Genomic DNA, 13,745 nt, shown 5'->3' on the forward strand with positions numbered 1-13,745 from the left:
GTCATGAGATAAGTGATGGGGGTGGGGTGGGAGTGTGTGTCATGATAGCGTGGAAGAGCAGGAAGTGGAGGATGCTGTGGCATCTAATGGTTGTGGTGCCCACTCACCTACAGCCTCCCTTCCCTTTCCATCTCTCATTGTCCTTGAAACAGAAAGACAAGGAAGACGTGTTCTCTTGCTGTGTAATTCTCACGACTCGTTCAGTCTTAGCCAGTAGCTGCAGCAGCCACTTCCGGAGGTCTCCAGGACTCCCAGCCCACACTGGGCCTTGTGGGTATGAAGCAGCTGCATCTAGGGCAGCGGTGAGTTTGTGTGCCTAGTGAAAGCTGCCTAAGTACTCTGAGCTTTGCCAGTGGGGAACAACAAGGAAGATTAAAAAGTGACTGCCCAGAGGTATATGCTTATATCCCGAATCAACTTAATTATTTTATGATCTTATCTGGGCAGCAGCTAACAATATTAGCAATTAAAAAACAGACAAACAAACAAAACCCCCCAAACCCCGATCAAAACCAAATGGAACTATCATCTCCGAATGTAGTCACATGTCTTTGGTACTCTGAACTCTTCCCCTGCAGTGAAAGAAAGAAGTGATGCTCATACCGGCCATAGTCTTCCGTCCAGTTGTAGATGGCTCTTGTACGTTTAATCCAGTCCTCAGGGTGGAATACGATCTCTGAAGGAACTAATTTGTCACAAGAGCCCCATGGCCAAAGTGAATAGTTCTTTTTCCAGCTGGGGTCCCCTTCATGGATTCCTATGCAAACAAATGTTTCTTTTCTATCAAAGGCAGAAAAATACATATTTTTAACTTCCAGTTCTATAGGTGCGGTACGTATCATTCAGGACAGACCATTTTTAAGTCCTTACATGTTGAGTGACAATAAACCCTTTGTGAATGAACACTTGGGGTTATTTTTGTTGTTGTTGAAATGTATCTTCATGTAAAAAAAGATGGTTCTGAAGGATGGCGGGAAGCAAACAGAGATGGACATGAAATCCTGCTTCCTGGCAGCTAAGAATTCACTCGGGAAAACTCCCGTGACACCATCTCACATGTCAGCATAAATGCTTTCTGATATTAAAAAACATTCCCAGTGGAAAGATGTCTTCCTTTGTGGTCCTACTCACTAGTCTCTCCTCCTTCAAACCTCCATTGCAAGGAGTTTTTGTTACTCCATCACCACTACTGTGTTCTACGCATGATTTGCATTTGTCATTCTCCCTGGTTAGCCCAGAAGTATCCTAAGGCTAGGTTCCCTACCCCTGAATAAACTCTGAATTCCACACAGCACGGTGCATACAGCTAGCATACAATAAATATTTGATGAGTGAAATTAATTAGATTGCAATGACTGCTCAGAGCTGCAAATCCTGCACAAATGAGTACAAGCAATGGCTGGAAGGAGCTCTGGTAGCGGCGTGGGTTACTTGTTGGGCTGCTAACCACAGGGTCAGCAGTTCCAAACCATCAGCCGCTCTGTGGGAGAAAGATGAGGCTTTCTACTCCTGTGAAGAGTTACCATCTTGGAAACTCATAGGGGCAGTTCTACCCTGTCCTATAGGGTTGCTCTGAGTCAGAATTGACGTGAATGAGTGAGCACTGGCTTAAATAACTTGGTTAGAAATTCTCATAATTTCATAGTTTTATACCAGTTTTTGCTTTAGACTTTAATAGCTATTATTAATAGTTGTGGAGTCGGGGTGTGTATGGGAGGGGGGGGGGCAAGGAGCATGTGAAGGGAATCACTTAAAAGTAAAAAGATCCCAGAAAAATACTTCAAGGAACAAGCCAATTCTGGGCTCGAATTGTTCCTCTCCCATTCATTACCTCTCTGATTTGAGAGATTTCACTGTATCTAGTGCAATAGGGTGCCTGTGCTGGGAGCTGGAGGCAAGCACTGGCCACAATGAGGATTCCTGGACAGAGACCTGGAGTAGCCATCTGAGGACCCTGGAAATAAATGGTGGAAGGAAGCCTGGGGGAAGGGATCGGAACTCAAAGTCGCACCAAACTAGCAGTGGGTGTATCCGCTTCTCCTCCAGCACTAGGTGGCCTCAGTTTAAAGAAGTATGCACCGAGGAGATCAAAAAGAGCCCCAGGAAAAAAAACCCAAACCTAAACTCACAACTCTTTCTTTCTAGTCCAAGAAGCAGTAAAGTGGGCTTGTAAGAGAGAAAGTGGAGGAACTCCTTGGGGGGTTGTCCCCAAGCAGTGCTGTGGCATCTGTGAAGACAATAGCGTAGGACAGTGGCCTGACTCTCAGAGGGGGAGGGAACCTTTCCTCTGGCCAGAAAAGGTGAGTGTGAGTTTAGCAAAGTTGCAGTATATAAGGTGTACACACACACACACACAGTTGCATGTATGTCTATCCAGTTTTAAAACTCACTGCCATTGAATCGATCCTAACTCATAATGAGCCTACAGGTAGAACTGCCTTTGTGAGTTTCTGAGAATAACTCTTTACAGGAGTATAAAGTTTCATCTTTCTCCACTGGGGTTGCTGGTGGTGTTGAGCTGCTGACCATGTGGCTAATAGCCCAACATTTGGCCTACAATGCCACTTTATGCACTATGCCATCAATGGGATCACTTTGGGAGGTGGGATAACTCTTTATTCCATAAAGAGTTACAGTCTCAGGAGTTCTGCCCTGTCCTATAGGGTCACTATGAGTCAGAATCGACTTAATGACAGTGAGTCTATACAATAGCAATGAATAATTGAAACCGGGAACTGAAAGTTTAAAATTTGTATTATAATAGCTCTTAAAGTTAAATATTTAGCTATACATGAAATAAAATATGTAGGATCTGTATGTTAAAAATGATGAATGTTGATGAAAGAAATCACACAAGGCCTAAGTGAATGAGACTTACCATTTCAAAGGTGTGAATGATTCACTACATAGCCCAACAATAATTTTTTTTAATGTGTCTTGGTTTTTAAGCCTGTTCCTGGAGTTATGTGGAGTGCTGATACAGAAAATTGTTAATTTGTCACCTCATTTTAAATATGAGAAGGATTCAGACCCACAAATTACAAGGTAAGACAAAAAAAGGTACCATATATACTCGAGTATAAGCTGACCCAAATCTCAGCTGAGGCACCTAATTTTACCATACAAACTGCATAAAAATGTGCTGAAAAACTTGGCTTATACATGAGTATATATGGTAATAAATAATTGAAAAGGAGTTAGGTATTAAGGGACTTCCGAGGGAATCTATGTTCTGACCCATGATGGCTAGCTGGTAATCATGAGGTCAATGGATCCAACCCACCAGCCACTGTTCAGCCTTTAAAAGATTTAAAGGGTTAGAGACATGAAGGGGCAGTTCTTTTCTGTCCCATAGGGTCACGATAACTTAGAATCGACTAGATGGCAGCGGGTTTTCCTTTGTGGTCTGGGAGGCTGTGCCGTGTCCACAGAGATTATCAGCTGGATCCTGCAAAGCCAACAGAGCTTGAGACGAGGGAAAACGGAAAAGGCACACACATGGAAGGGGTGAGGGCAATTTAGAGTATCGAATATGCAAGACTTCATAGCAATTTTCATAACTATCTTGAAGACCTAAACTTTTCTTTTTTAAATTATACACTAAACATTTCAGAACATGTTTTAATATAGAGAAATCGATGTTAAATGTTTCAGAGGAGAGGTCAAAGCCCGGTTTCTTTGTAAGAAATATTCTAACTTTTCTTTTAAGAGTTTCTGTGCACGGGTGGATAAGTTGTACCATCTTATAATAGACTAGAACATTTTAATTTTAATAAAGGAGTTTGAACTCTGATAGACCCATTTTGGGTTTCAGAACAGTTGAATCTCTATTTATTGTACCAAACTCACAACCAGCCAGTCGATTACCACTCATAGGATAGAGTGGAACTTCCATGGGTTTCCTGGGCTGTGAGTCTTTATGGGAGCAGAAAGTCTCATCTTTCTCTTACAGAGCGGCTAGGGGCTTGAACAGCGGAACTCGGGGTTAGCAGTCAAACAGATAACCTGCTCTGCCATCAGTAATTCTTATTTTGGGCCCCCTTTTTAAGATAACAAATTGGAACCGCCTGCTGGTCAGTTCCTAATAAAGGTAAAGTGATAGTTGGGGAGAATTCCAAGTTTATGTAGTCTGCACTGTTCAAATATCCCTGTGGATCAAAAGAAGCATGTGGAGTAGAGCTTAACCTAAATATTCAGTACAACACAAACTGCTCCACATAAATCCAGCATGCACTTCCTCTGTCTCAGGCTAGCTAATATGACCTTAAAATATCCCGATTTTTTTTATGGGTTTCAAAAGGGTCATGGAAAAATGCAATGAAATGATAGTGGAATTTCTCCACAGATTTTTGTAGCCTCCTCACATAGTTCACAGAACATTCTGGACACACAAAACGCATTACATAAAGGCTACAATGAACCCCCAGGCAGAATGAATTGCTTTCTCACCCATGCTCCCCAAACACTTAAGACTGTCAAGTTAAATCAGCCACTTGCATGTGGAGCATTGAATATGATGCTTTTACAAGTGTGGGGCTAATTCCATCTTCTGGTTACACAGACTTATCGTATATCTGTGTCTATAAGTTGTACAACTAGGTTGTGGTCTACATTCATCTTTTTATTTGCCAGGGCTGGCTACAAGTTTGCAATCAGTAGACACCCAATAAATATCGATGGGATTGAGCTAAATACAATGAACAAACATGCCTATTTAGGGATTTTGGTGGGTCTCACTATTTTATCCTGAAATAGAAAAAGTATTACTCTCAAGAGGAAAGTCGCTATGACACAGACTGACGCACCAGCTGCACTGTTGGGCTCAAACACACGGTGATTAGGAGGCGAGTGTAGGGTCAGGTAGTCACTTTTATGTCAGGTTGTCAGGAGTGAGTGCTGACTGGATCACAATGAATCATTACTTGTTAATGAATATTAACAAGCATACCTGTGCACATGCCTTCATAACCAGAACTGCATTTTCACACGAAGAGCATGTACATGATACGCTTTTGCCAACCTTGAACATTCTATTTCTTGGGACGCTATGTGTGGGTTTGTTATTTGTGAGATACAAATAAGCTACTCATGAGTCAAAGTTAACTTTAGCTTCTGAAGATTAAAAGTATCACATTATGATATTCTTGCACACCAAATCCACTGCCCGAGAGTCAATTCTGACTCATAACAACCCTAGGGCAAAGTGGAATTGCCCCTGTGACTCTGGGAATATAAGTCTACAGGAGGAGAAAGCTTCCCCTTTAGCTCACAGAGTGGCTGGTGGGCTCACACTGTTCGGCAGCCCAGGACGTTGCCTGATATCCCACCACATTGCCTGATATCCCACCAGAATGCCTGTGATGTTCTTGTAGAGCAGTGGTTCTCAACCTTCCTGATGCCGCGACCCTTTGATACAGTTCCTCATGTTATGGTGACCCCCCCAACCATAAAATTATTTTCATTGCTACTTCCTAACGGTAATTTTGATACTGTTATGAATTGGGCGACCCCTGTGGAAGGGTCATTCGACGCCCAAAGGGGTCACGACCCACATGTTGAGAACCGCTGTTCTAGGGGATCATTTAGCTTTGGGATTTATATAGAATTTCTGAAGTCCCCTTTACGGGAAACTAGATGTAACGAGATAGGGCTTCCTTCTTCAGGCTCCGGACAATCCCACACATCCCATCTCAGAGATGGGAGCAATGTTCAGCACCGTATTACTGAGAGATCTTTAGAACCCTTCTAGTTTTATCTCGGCTAGCATTACTGCAGGTAGGTGTTTTTCTGATTTATAAAAATGCCTTATCTTTTACAAAAACACAATCTTAGGCTATTTTTATATTGTGATTATTTCCTGGAAAACATTTGCTTTCCATTTAAAAGTGGTCCCTGGTGTTCAGCTGGGGAAGACTGTAATTGCTCGTGATCCACCTGCCATGATTTCAAGTAGGCAGGCACATCTCCAATTTCTCTGAATTGCACTAAGATCTTATTTACGGTTCTTGCTAATCTGCCTTTAGTTTTCCTTTACCCAGAGCAATAACATTTATTTCTGCCTGGTCTCATTTATACGCAGATATTCCATTTAATTACACAGATAATCTCACTGGTGGTGGGGAAGGAAGTGTAGGAGATTGGTCCTTTTGGATGAGGCACAGCTGCTCCATAAACAATTTTAGAAAAGCTTAAGATTTTAGAAAAGCTATTATGAGAAAATAATGCTCACCGTTTGTTTGTTTCAAGAAAATGATAAAGATTAAACGTGACCATCCCGCCAGGCAATATTCCTCCCACAGGATTCCACCGGTTCCCAGGGAAGTTGACACCTGGCAAATGCCTTGCCATCTTGGGTAAATACCACTCATAAGTCATCATCTGACAGGAAAAAAAATCACAAAACAAGTCATCCTTTTAATATATTCCTTATAAGAATCAGGTGTATCAAAGACGATGAAACGATTTAAAAATGGAAAACACTCATCAAATGCATACACAGGGCCAAAACACACACAAGCACAGACGATTGCTTTTCTCCTGGTGGCATGAATTTTATATCTCAAGATAATACATAACATTATTTATCAATAATATCAGCACTTTTGTATCAATTTACCTGCAGGCATTCGGTTCGTTCCCTAAAGGGGTCTTTGTTGACATCTACACCTGGAGAAAATGCTCTCAACTTCCAGGACCTGCTACAGTAGAACTTCTTCTGTCTCTGCATCCAGCACATTCCCTGATAGGATCATTGTTAAAATTATTTTGCCAAATTTGAAACTTCTTTGATGGTCAGGCTGAACGACCTAGATGATCTATAGAGCTGTACCATGACCCCATTCCCTCCCGCATCCCCAGAACTAGCGTTGCTCCCCTGCAATGACGAGGAAGATCATCTCAGCTCACAACAGCATGATAATCTAAGTCTCCAACCTAAAAGACCCACTGACCAAAGAACCTGAGTTTATTGTGATTTGAGTTGCTTCCGAGTTAGTTCCAACTCGCAGCTCCAAATTAATCGCATGTCTTTCCATCTTGAGCTCTCGTGCCACTTTAAAGATACGATGCCCAACTGACCCATGGTGTTGTCAGAGGTCTTGTGAGCCTGTGAAAGCCGGGCGGTGACTAAGCACCAGCAAAGAAGCATCGGTGCCTCTGAATTACGGTGTTGGGGAACAATACTGACTATATCATGGATTGAAAGATGAATGAACAAATCTGTCTCGGCAGAAGTACAGCCAGACTGCTCCTTGGAAGCAGGGGTGGTGAAGCTCTGTCTCATGTCTGCTGGACATGCTATCGGAAGGGACCAGTTCCTGGAGAAGGCCATCATGCTTGGTCAAGTGGAGGATCCAAGAAATTTTGAGGAAGACCCTCGACAAGATGGATTGACACAGTGGCTGTAACAATGAGCTCATGTCAAGCAACACTTATGAGGGTGGTGGGGGCTTGGACACTGTTTAGTTCTGCTGTCTGTAGGGTTGATGTGAGTTAGAACCCAGTCAATTGCTCCTACCAATAACCACCTTTAAGGAACCCTAATTGGGCAGTGGTTAAGTGTTCCGGGAGCTGCTAAGGTCAAGGTGAGAGGCTTGAACCTCCCAGCCATCCTGCAGAAGAAAACACGGGGTCTGTTCTTGTGAAGACTGGGCTGGGTGACCCTGTGGAGACAGCTCTGCTCTCTGCTTTCGGGCGGCTATGCATCAGAATGGACGCAACAGCTTGCAAACAACAATCCCTCTTCCTTGGGTCAAAATAAACCTCCATACCAGAAATGTGTCTCTGAAGTAACCAGAGAGAGCCTTCATAGCGATGGCTCTCTTCTTCTAAAAGTAAAAACTCCTACGTTCAAAGCGTTGTTGCAACTTGTTCATATCTCTGAACAATTATGCTTATATTTTTGCTTGCCTTCGATAAGTGATTTAGTTAACAAATGACAAATGAATGTTAGGGTAGCAGTATATTGTAAGCATTTAAAAAATACTTAACTGAAGTAAACCTTATTATGCCAATTTTCCTTTTGGGGGAATATTGATATTAAGTACCCACTCTTGTGCTATGACCCAAATGTTCCTCATTTAATTCTCATAGTGACTTTACTACACGAGGATGCTGTATCAGATACTTTGCTTGCCCACCCAACAGCTGACACCGCCTTCTTCTGCACTAATGCAATCTCGATTTTGATTAGGCAGCTCAGGGCAGCGATGCATTCTGGTCCAGTCCTTCCCCTTGCTGGCGGGGGTTTACAAGTGGGCGAGCAATTCAGAATTGGCCAGTGGGAGTGAGTAGAGGTTTGATGGGGGCTTTGGGGTGCGGCTACAATAAAGAAAGAGAGATAGGTCCCAGAAGCAGCACCGTGCTTTCCTGCCGTTGAAGGTAGTGATTTTAGGGTTTGGAACTGGGCACCCACCCCTGTCTTGGGACAATGAGGAAAAAGACCAGAGAACTACAGAAAGACTGCCCTTGTATTAGAAATCATCAGTCTCCAATCTCCAGACAGTTTGCACTCTGGTATTCTGCTTCTTGCCTTTAAAAGCATCCTCCCTTATCCCACAACCAACCCATTTTCCCAACCCGGAAACAGAAGCTCTGCGAGGAGCAGCCATTACTCGCATGTCACACAAGTGGGAAGTCATAGAATGAATATTTGAATTTAGATCTAATTAACTCTGAAATCCATGCTTCTCAACGTAGTGGCTCCCTTCTCAAATCATATTTAAAACTGGACGACAATATCATTTTACAGACAAATAAACCCAGCTCTTGTCAGAAGGCAGACTGAAGCTCCAATGAATCAATCTTTATATATGAAGTATGTAAATGTGTACACTTATAAAAATGTGTACACTTTTCACATTCTCCCACCCAAGTACATCAATTATATAGTTTACAGTTTTCCCCCCAAAGGTGCGTATCACTCCTGAATTTGACAAAACATATTACGTAAATAATGCACCTGGCAATTTGTTCAATCAAACTAATCAAATGATTGTCTTCAAGTCAAGAATTTATCTTTTCCTGATGACTGCCCAAAGAGCGAAAGATAGCTAGCGTTCCCTCTTAAGTCCTTATGTTTTGAACAGCATAGCTGATCATTTAAGCATGCTTCTTCCGTTCCAAACATGTGTCCTCACAGCCCTTGAAACCTTCACAAGTCCTCCTCGGCCAGACATTCACCCTGGGAGCAGCACGTCCCATCCAAACCCTGTACAACAGCTCCATAGCTGAGTTGTGGTTACTAATTTCTATTCTGAGTGAAAGGCTTACTTACCTAAGTGTGATTTCTTCTCGGTCTAATCTAATCAATTCCCGGACCAGGGGGCAGTGTTTGTTTGAATGGCTGAGCAGACTGAATGCAAAAGAACCATTTAAAAAGAAACTCCCATTACAATCACGGTTCCCCTGGCATGCCGTATGGACTAGCTGCTGCTGCTAGTGGCGGCAAGCTGGTTCTGTTCTGGCCCACGACATCCTCACATGCTGCACATTGCCAGGCCTTTCTTCTGTGGGACGTCCGGGTGGCTTTGAACTGCCAGACTTTAAATTAGCTGTCGAATGCAAGCCATTTGTGCCACCTTCCCATCTATACACGAACCAGAGACTTCCAGAGCATTATTCTAATCCAGTATCAAACATTCTTACAATATTCAGTGAAAATGAAAAAAAAAAAAACCCTACCCAAGACTCATATGACTTACGAGTTACAATACACAAAAGAATGTGATCTACTATATCCTATGTAAGTATGATCGTGAAATCTACCCATGCATGCACTGTTGAAAACAAAATAGTTCTTTTTCTTTTAGAGAACAGAGAACGGGGCTTTCAATGACTATATATTCCAAGTGTGTGCTTCATATACTTACTTCCTGATCTACTAGTGAAATATCGGGTCTCAGCCCCTCGCAGTAGTGCATGTAACGGAGAGAGTTCCCTGGCAAATCTCCTCTGAGTAAGATAATTGCATCCTGTGGCATAGAGGCTAGAAGGTTCTTTGCAAATGTATCAACCACATAGTTGGTCCTTTGGTTGCAGATGCTGAAAGGAAAGAATGCAAAGGCATGAGGAGAGCAACGCTTGGCGACAGCTTCATCAGACCAGCTGCCCTGGCCCGGGCCGTCTACACCGGCTATTCCCCAGCGCCTAGACTAGCTCCTTGACGGGATGCATGTCTTGGGAAAGAGACCCTGGCATCTGAGGAAAACTAGGAGTGCACTGTTAAAGACTCAGGCGACGCCTTGACTCATGGATTCATGGGGTTTTTTCCACCCAAAAGGCATTGCTGAGAAAACTGGCCTTTTTCTCCCCTCTAAACATATATGTACGTTCATTTGAAAAGTCAGGTATCCGGTTGCACTTGGATTTTCGAGTAATGCCACATGATTGCCCATCTCTCAAATAGTGTGCCCACATGAGGAGTGCACCCACCCATATAATGCGCCCACATAGATTGCCCATGGGATTGGTGTGGTGCACTTATAAAAATTACATGCGGGGAGAAGAGTTGTGTGGTTGGCAAAAAAGTAGAGGATGTCTGTGGTGCTTGTGGTAGTTACATAATCTGTTCAATTTGACTTATGAGTGAAGGGGTGGAGTTTAGCCTGTCAATCAGGTCGCAGCTTGATGACCTCATTTGGAGGCTAAGGAGATAAATAGCTCACTGGAGGTGAGACACATGCTCATTCCCTGCGAGGCATGCCTGCTAACAAGACACATGGAGCTACACTGATGCCCTGAGGTGGAGGAGCCACATAGAGACCCCTGCCAGTGCTGAGATGCTTCTACCACAGCTGGGTCCACAAGGCTTTCCACCCACTGGCCTGGGAGTGTCCTGCATTTGGCATCACTACATGTGTTGCATGAGTCTGAAGAGGACTTTATAGGTTGGTATCAGGCACATGGGCTAATATCAGAGTTTTGGGTTTGATCTGGATTGGGCTGGGATGTTTTCTCAATATTCAACTGCTCTTGTATATAAAGCTCTTTCTTACACACACATGAGTGTCTTTGAATTTGTTTCTCTAGTCTACCCCGACTAACACAGTGTTTCGTTTTTGCAAGTAAAAATAAGGTCATCCGATTTATCCAAAAGGGCTTTTTGGAAATGCCAAAGGAAACCTAGCAATTTCCGACAGCAGTTCAGTGTTAGCGTGACTCCGGCCTCCAGAGGGTGGCCCTTCCCAGCACCCCTGAGCGGCAGGCAGACTCGGAGTCCCTGGGGAGGAGGCCCCGAGGAGCAAGAGCGCAGGCACTAGTTGCACTGGTTGCACCTTCAAGCAACAGCTGTCCAGCTCCTTCGAATAACGAAGGGGCCTTTCTCCCTTTGAAGACAAACTGGCACGGGTTCTAAGAGCTTCCCATGAAAAAAGGAAAACAGATTATTTAACAGAGGAAAAGCATTCAAAAAAAAAGAAAAAGAAAGGACAACCCATCTCTTTCCCGCCATCACCAGGTCCAGTCCATTCAACAGAGTCCAGACGCAGAGCCTTCGGCTGAATGCCTGGGTTAGTATCGCATGCAAACAAACACCTCCAGGAGCAAGCTCCTGACGGAGGCGACCCTTAGCGCCTCTCTCGGTGAGTCCCCGCTCTGCAGTCTGATGCCTCGTGTCTCAGCCACCCCAGCAAGATGCTCTCTCCCATCCTCAGAGGCAAGTTAAAAAAACAAAACAAATCAATCCGAACAACCAAACCCCGGCCTGTGCAAGTGTCAGAGAACGTGAAAGTGCTGTACAGACCGGAGGCCTCAGGAGACAACTGGGATTGGAGGGGGAAAAATTAAAGTCTGGGAAAACCACTGTGGACACAGTGATCCCTTCTGGGTCCGCATTCCGGACCACAAGGCCTCTAGGGGAAGTGCTGGCTCTCACCCTAGAAGGATTAAATGCTTCACACTTTTAAGTGTGAAGACGACTGTGTGAATTTCATACTTCAAAAAAAACAAACCCCCCAAAACCCCACCTTAGTATGAGTTTAAACTTCAAAGGCCTCTCCACTGCTGTAATGATTACCCAATACTGCAAGATAGAAACAAATTTTCAATGGCAACTCGGACATCTCTTGTGTTAAGGTGGCAATTGTCAGTGTCAAGGCTATGGAAGCCAACAATGGAAATCCGTCTGTATTAATGATGCATAAAGGTTAAGAGATTTCTAGAACTTTACTTAGAAATAAATATGCACTTCGAGAGGCTAACTGGATCAGAGCTGGGTTATTAGTCAAAAGGCGAAACCACTAAACGAATGAAGGGGATCATTTTCGCGACATACGGAAAACCTCTAACATCTTTACACCCTGTCTAAGTGGCATCTGACATAGAGCCTGGCATCTCTAGGGTGCAGAGCCCAGGCAGCGCCCAAATTCTTGGGAATGGCCTGAAACTGCCCATCACCCGTTGACAGTCTGGTTCAGGGGTAGCAACCCCAGAGAGTTTAAGAATCGCTGCCCTCAGACCAAGCTCTCTCACTGTGGGTCTTCAAAAAATCTGTGGTAGCTAAAGACGAAACAAAATCCTGGCCTCTAGTGCCGCCCACCTCTGGCCTGAGGGTTGCGTTTCATGAAAAGGGTCATGCGTCACCTGTAGTTAGCGTAGATTTGGTGAGTCACAAACATCGCGGCAGAAAGCCACTCCAGGCACCGCAGTCCCAGGCTGTTCTTCAGCACACGCTGACTCTCAGACACAAGTGCGGCCAAGCCGACGCCAGCCAGGACGGCCACCACCGCGTTGCTCTGCAGCCAGAATCGCTCTACCTGCAACACAGCACGTGCACGGAGTGTGCAGACGGCATACACCTCGAGGACTAAACCTGCTGTCACCCAGGGTTTGTTCCAGGGCTGCCCCGTCTAACTCTACCCACTTCATCTTTCCGTTTCCAACATCCCCTCCTCTCGGTTTGGCATTTGGACCCAACCCAATCATCGGGCGGGGATGCACATATTCATTTCACCACTGCAGTCTTGCTCTTGAACTCCCGGTCTAGGTAAGGGGAGGGAGTGGAGAGGGCTTTTGCTTTACTCCTGATGTTTCCTCCTGGGTGGAGTTGCCCCACTACACACATACACACACACACACACAATCATATATACTCGAGGATAAGCTACATGAACATCAGCTGAGGCACCTAATTTTACCACAAAAACTGCATTAAAAATATGCTGGAAAACTCAGCTTATACACAAGTATATACATACAGTGTATGCCTTTCCATTCTTTCTCCTTCTCGGAGTGCAGAGACTGGTCTGAGTAGGGGATTTGGAGATGGGGTGGGCTTTGGCGCAGGGCAGTGAACTATTTAATGTGGCTCTTCTGAGGACCCTTTCCTGATGAGTCTGGGTAAGAGACGGGGGGAGAAGACACTGGGCGGATTCAGTTGTGAGGGGAGGTTAGTGTAAGATGACCAGATTTAAAGCGGGACACCACTGACGAGGAGGGAGGGGAAGCAGGGGAGGTTCTTGTTGAAAAATTTGGTCTATATGGACCACATAGATCGTTCCCTATCTTGTCATGCATTCTTTTCAAAAATCGGGACTTTTTTAAAACGGGACTGGTCGTCACCTTGGGTTCGTGGGGTTCACCGTGATCGCTGTCTTGCTGTGTGGATGAGTCCTGGCTGAAGCAGGAAGTGGGAAGTTCCCTACCAGCAAGAGAGAAGAGCCAGGAGAGGAGAAAACGTCTTTTGGACCCTGAGATCCCTGTGCATCGAACCTCCCCAAGCCAGCTTCCTGCCCACGCATACAGCTGTC

At 44.5% G+C, this 13,745-nt stretch overlaps 1 protein-coding gene across 1 annotated transcript in view; it reads right to left on the reverse strand.

Moving 5' to 3' along the window:
- TMEM260 (transmembrane protein 260) overlaps window positions 1-13,745 on the reverse strand; it is a 68,953-nt gene that overhangs the window by 11,461 nt on the left and 43,747 nt on the right. The window contains exons 8-12 of the mRNA XM_004698983.3: window positions 13,558-13,636; window positions 12,580-12,752; window positions 9,870-10,041; window positions 6,230-6,378; window positions 604-780 (exon numbers count right to left, since the gene is read on the reverse strand). Coding sequence (XP_004699040.3) covers window positions 604-780; window positions 6,230-6,378; window positions 9,870-10,041; window positions 12,580-12,752; window positions 13,558-13,636 — 750 coding nt within the window. The remainder of the gene's footprint in view (window positions 1-603; window positions 781-6,229; window positions 6,379-9,869; window positions 10,042-12,579; window positions 12,753-13,557; window positions 13,637-13,745) is intronic.

Source organism: Echinops telfairi, unplaced genomic scaffold, assembly GCF_000313985.2.
Source record: "Echinops telfairi isolate 266 unplaced genomic scaffold, ASM31398v2 ScPeMD7_18;HRSCAF=68, whole genome shotgun sequence".
NCBI classification, from domain to species: Eukaryota; Metazoa; Chordata; class Mammalia; order Afrosoricida; family Tenrecidae; genus Echinops; species Echinops telfairi.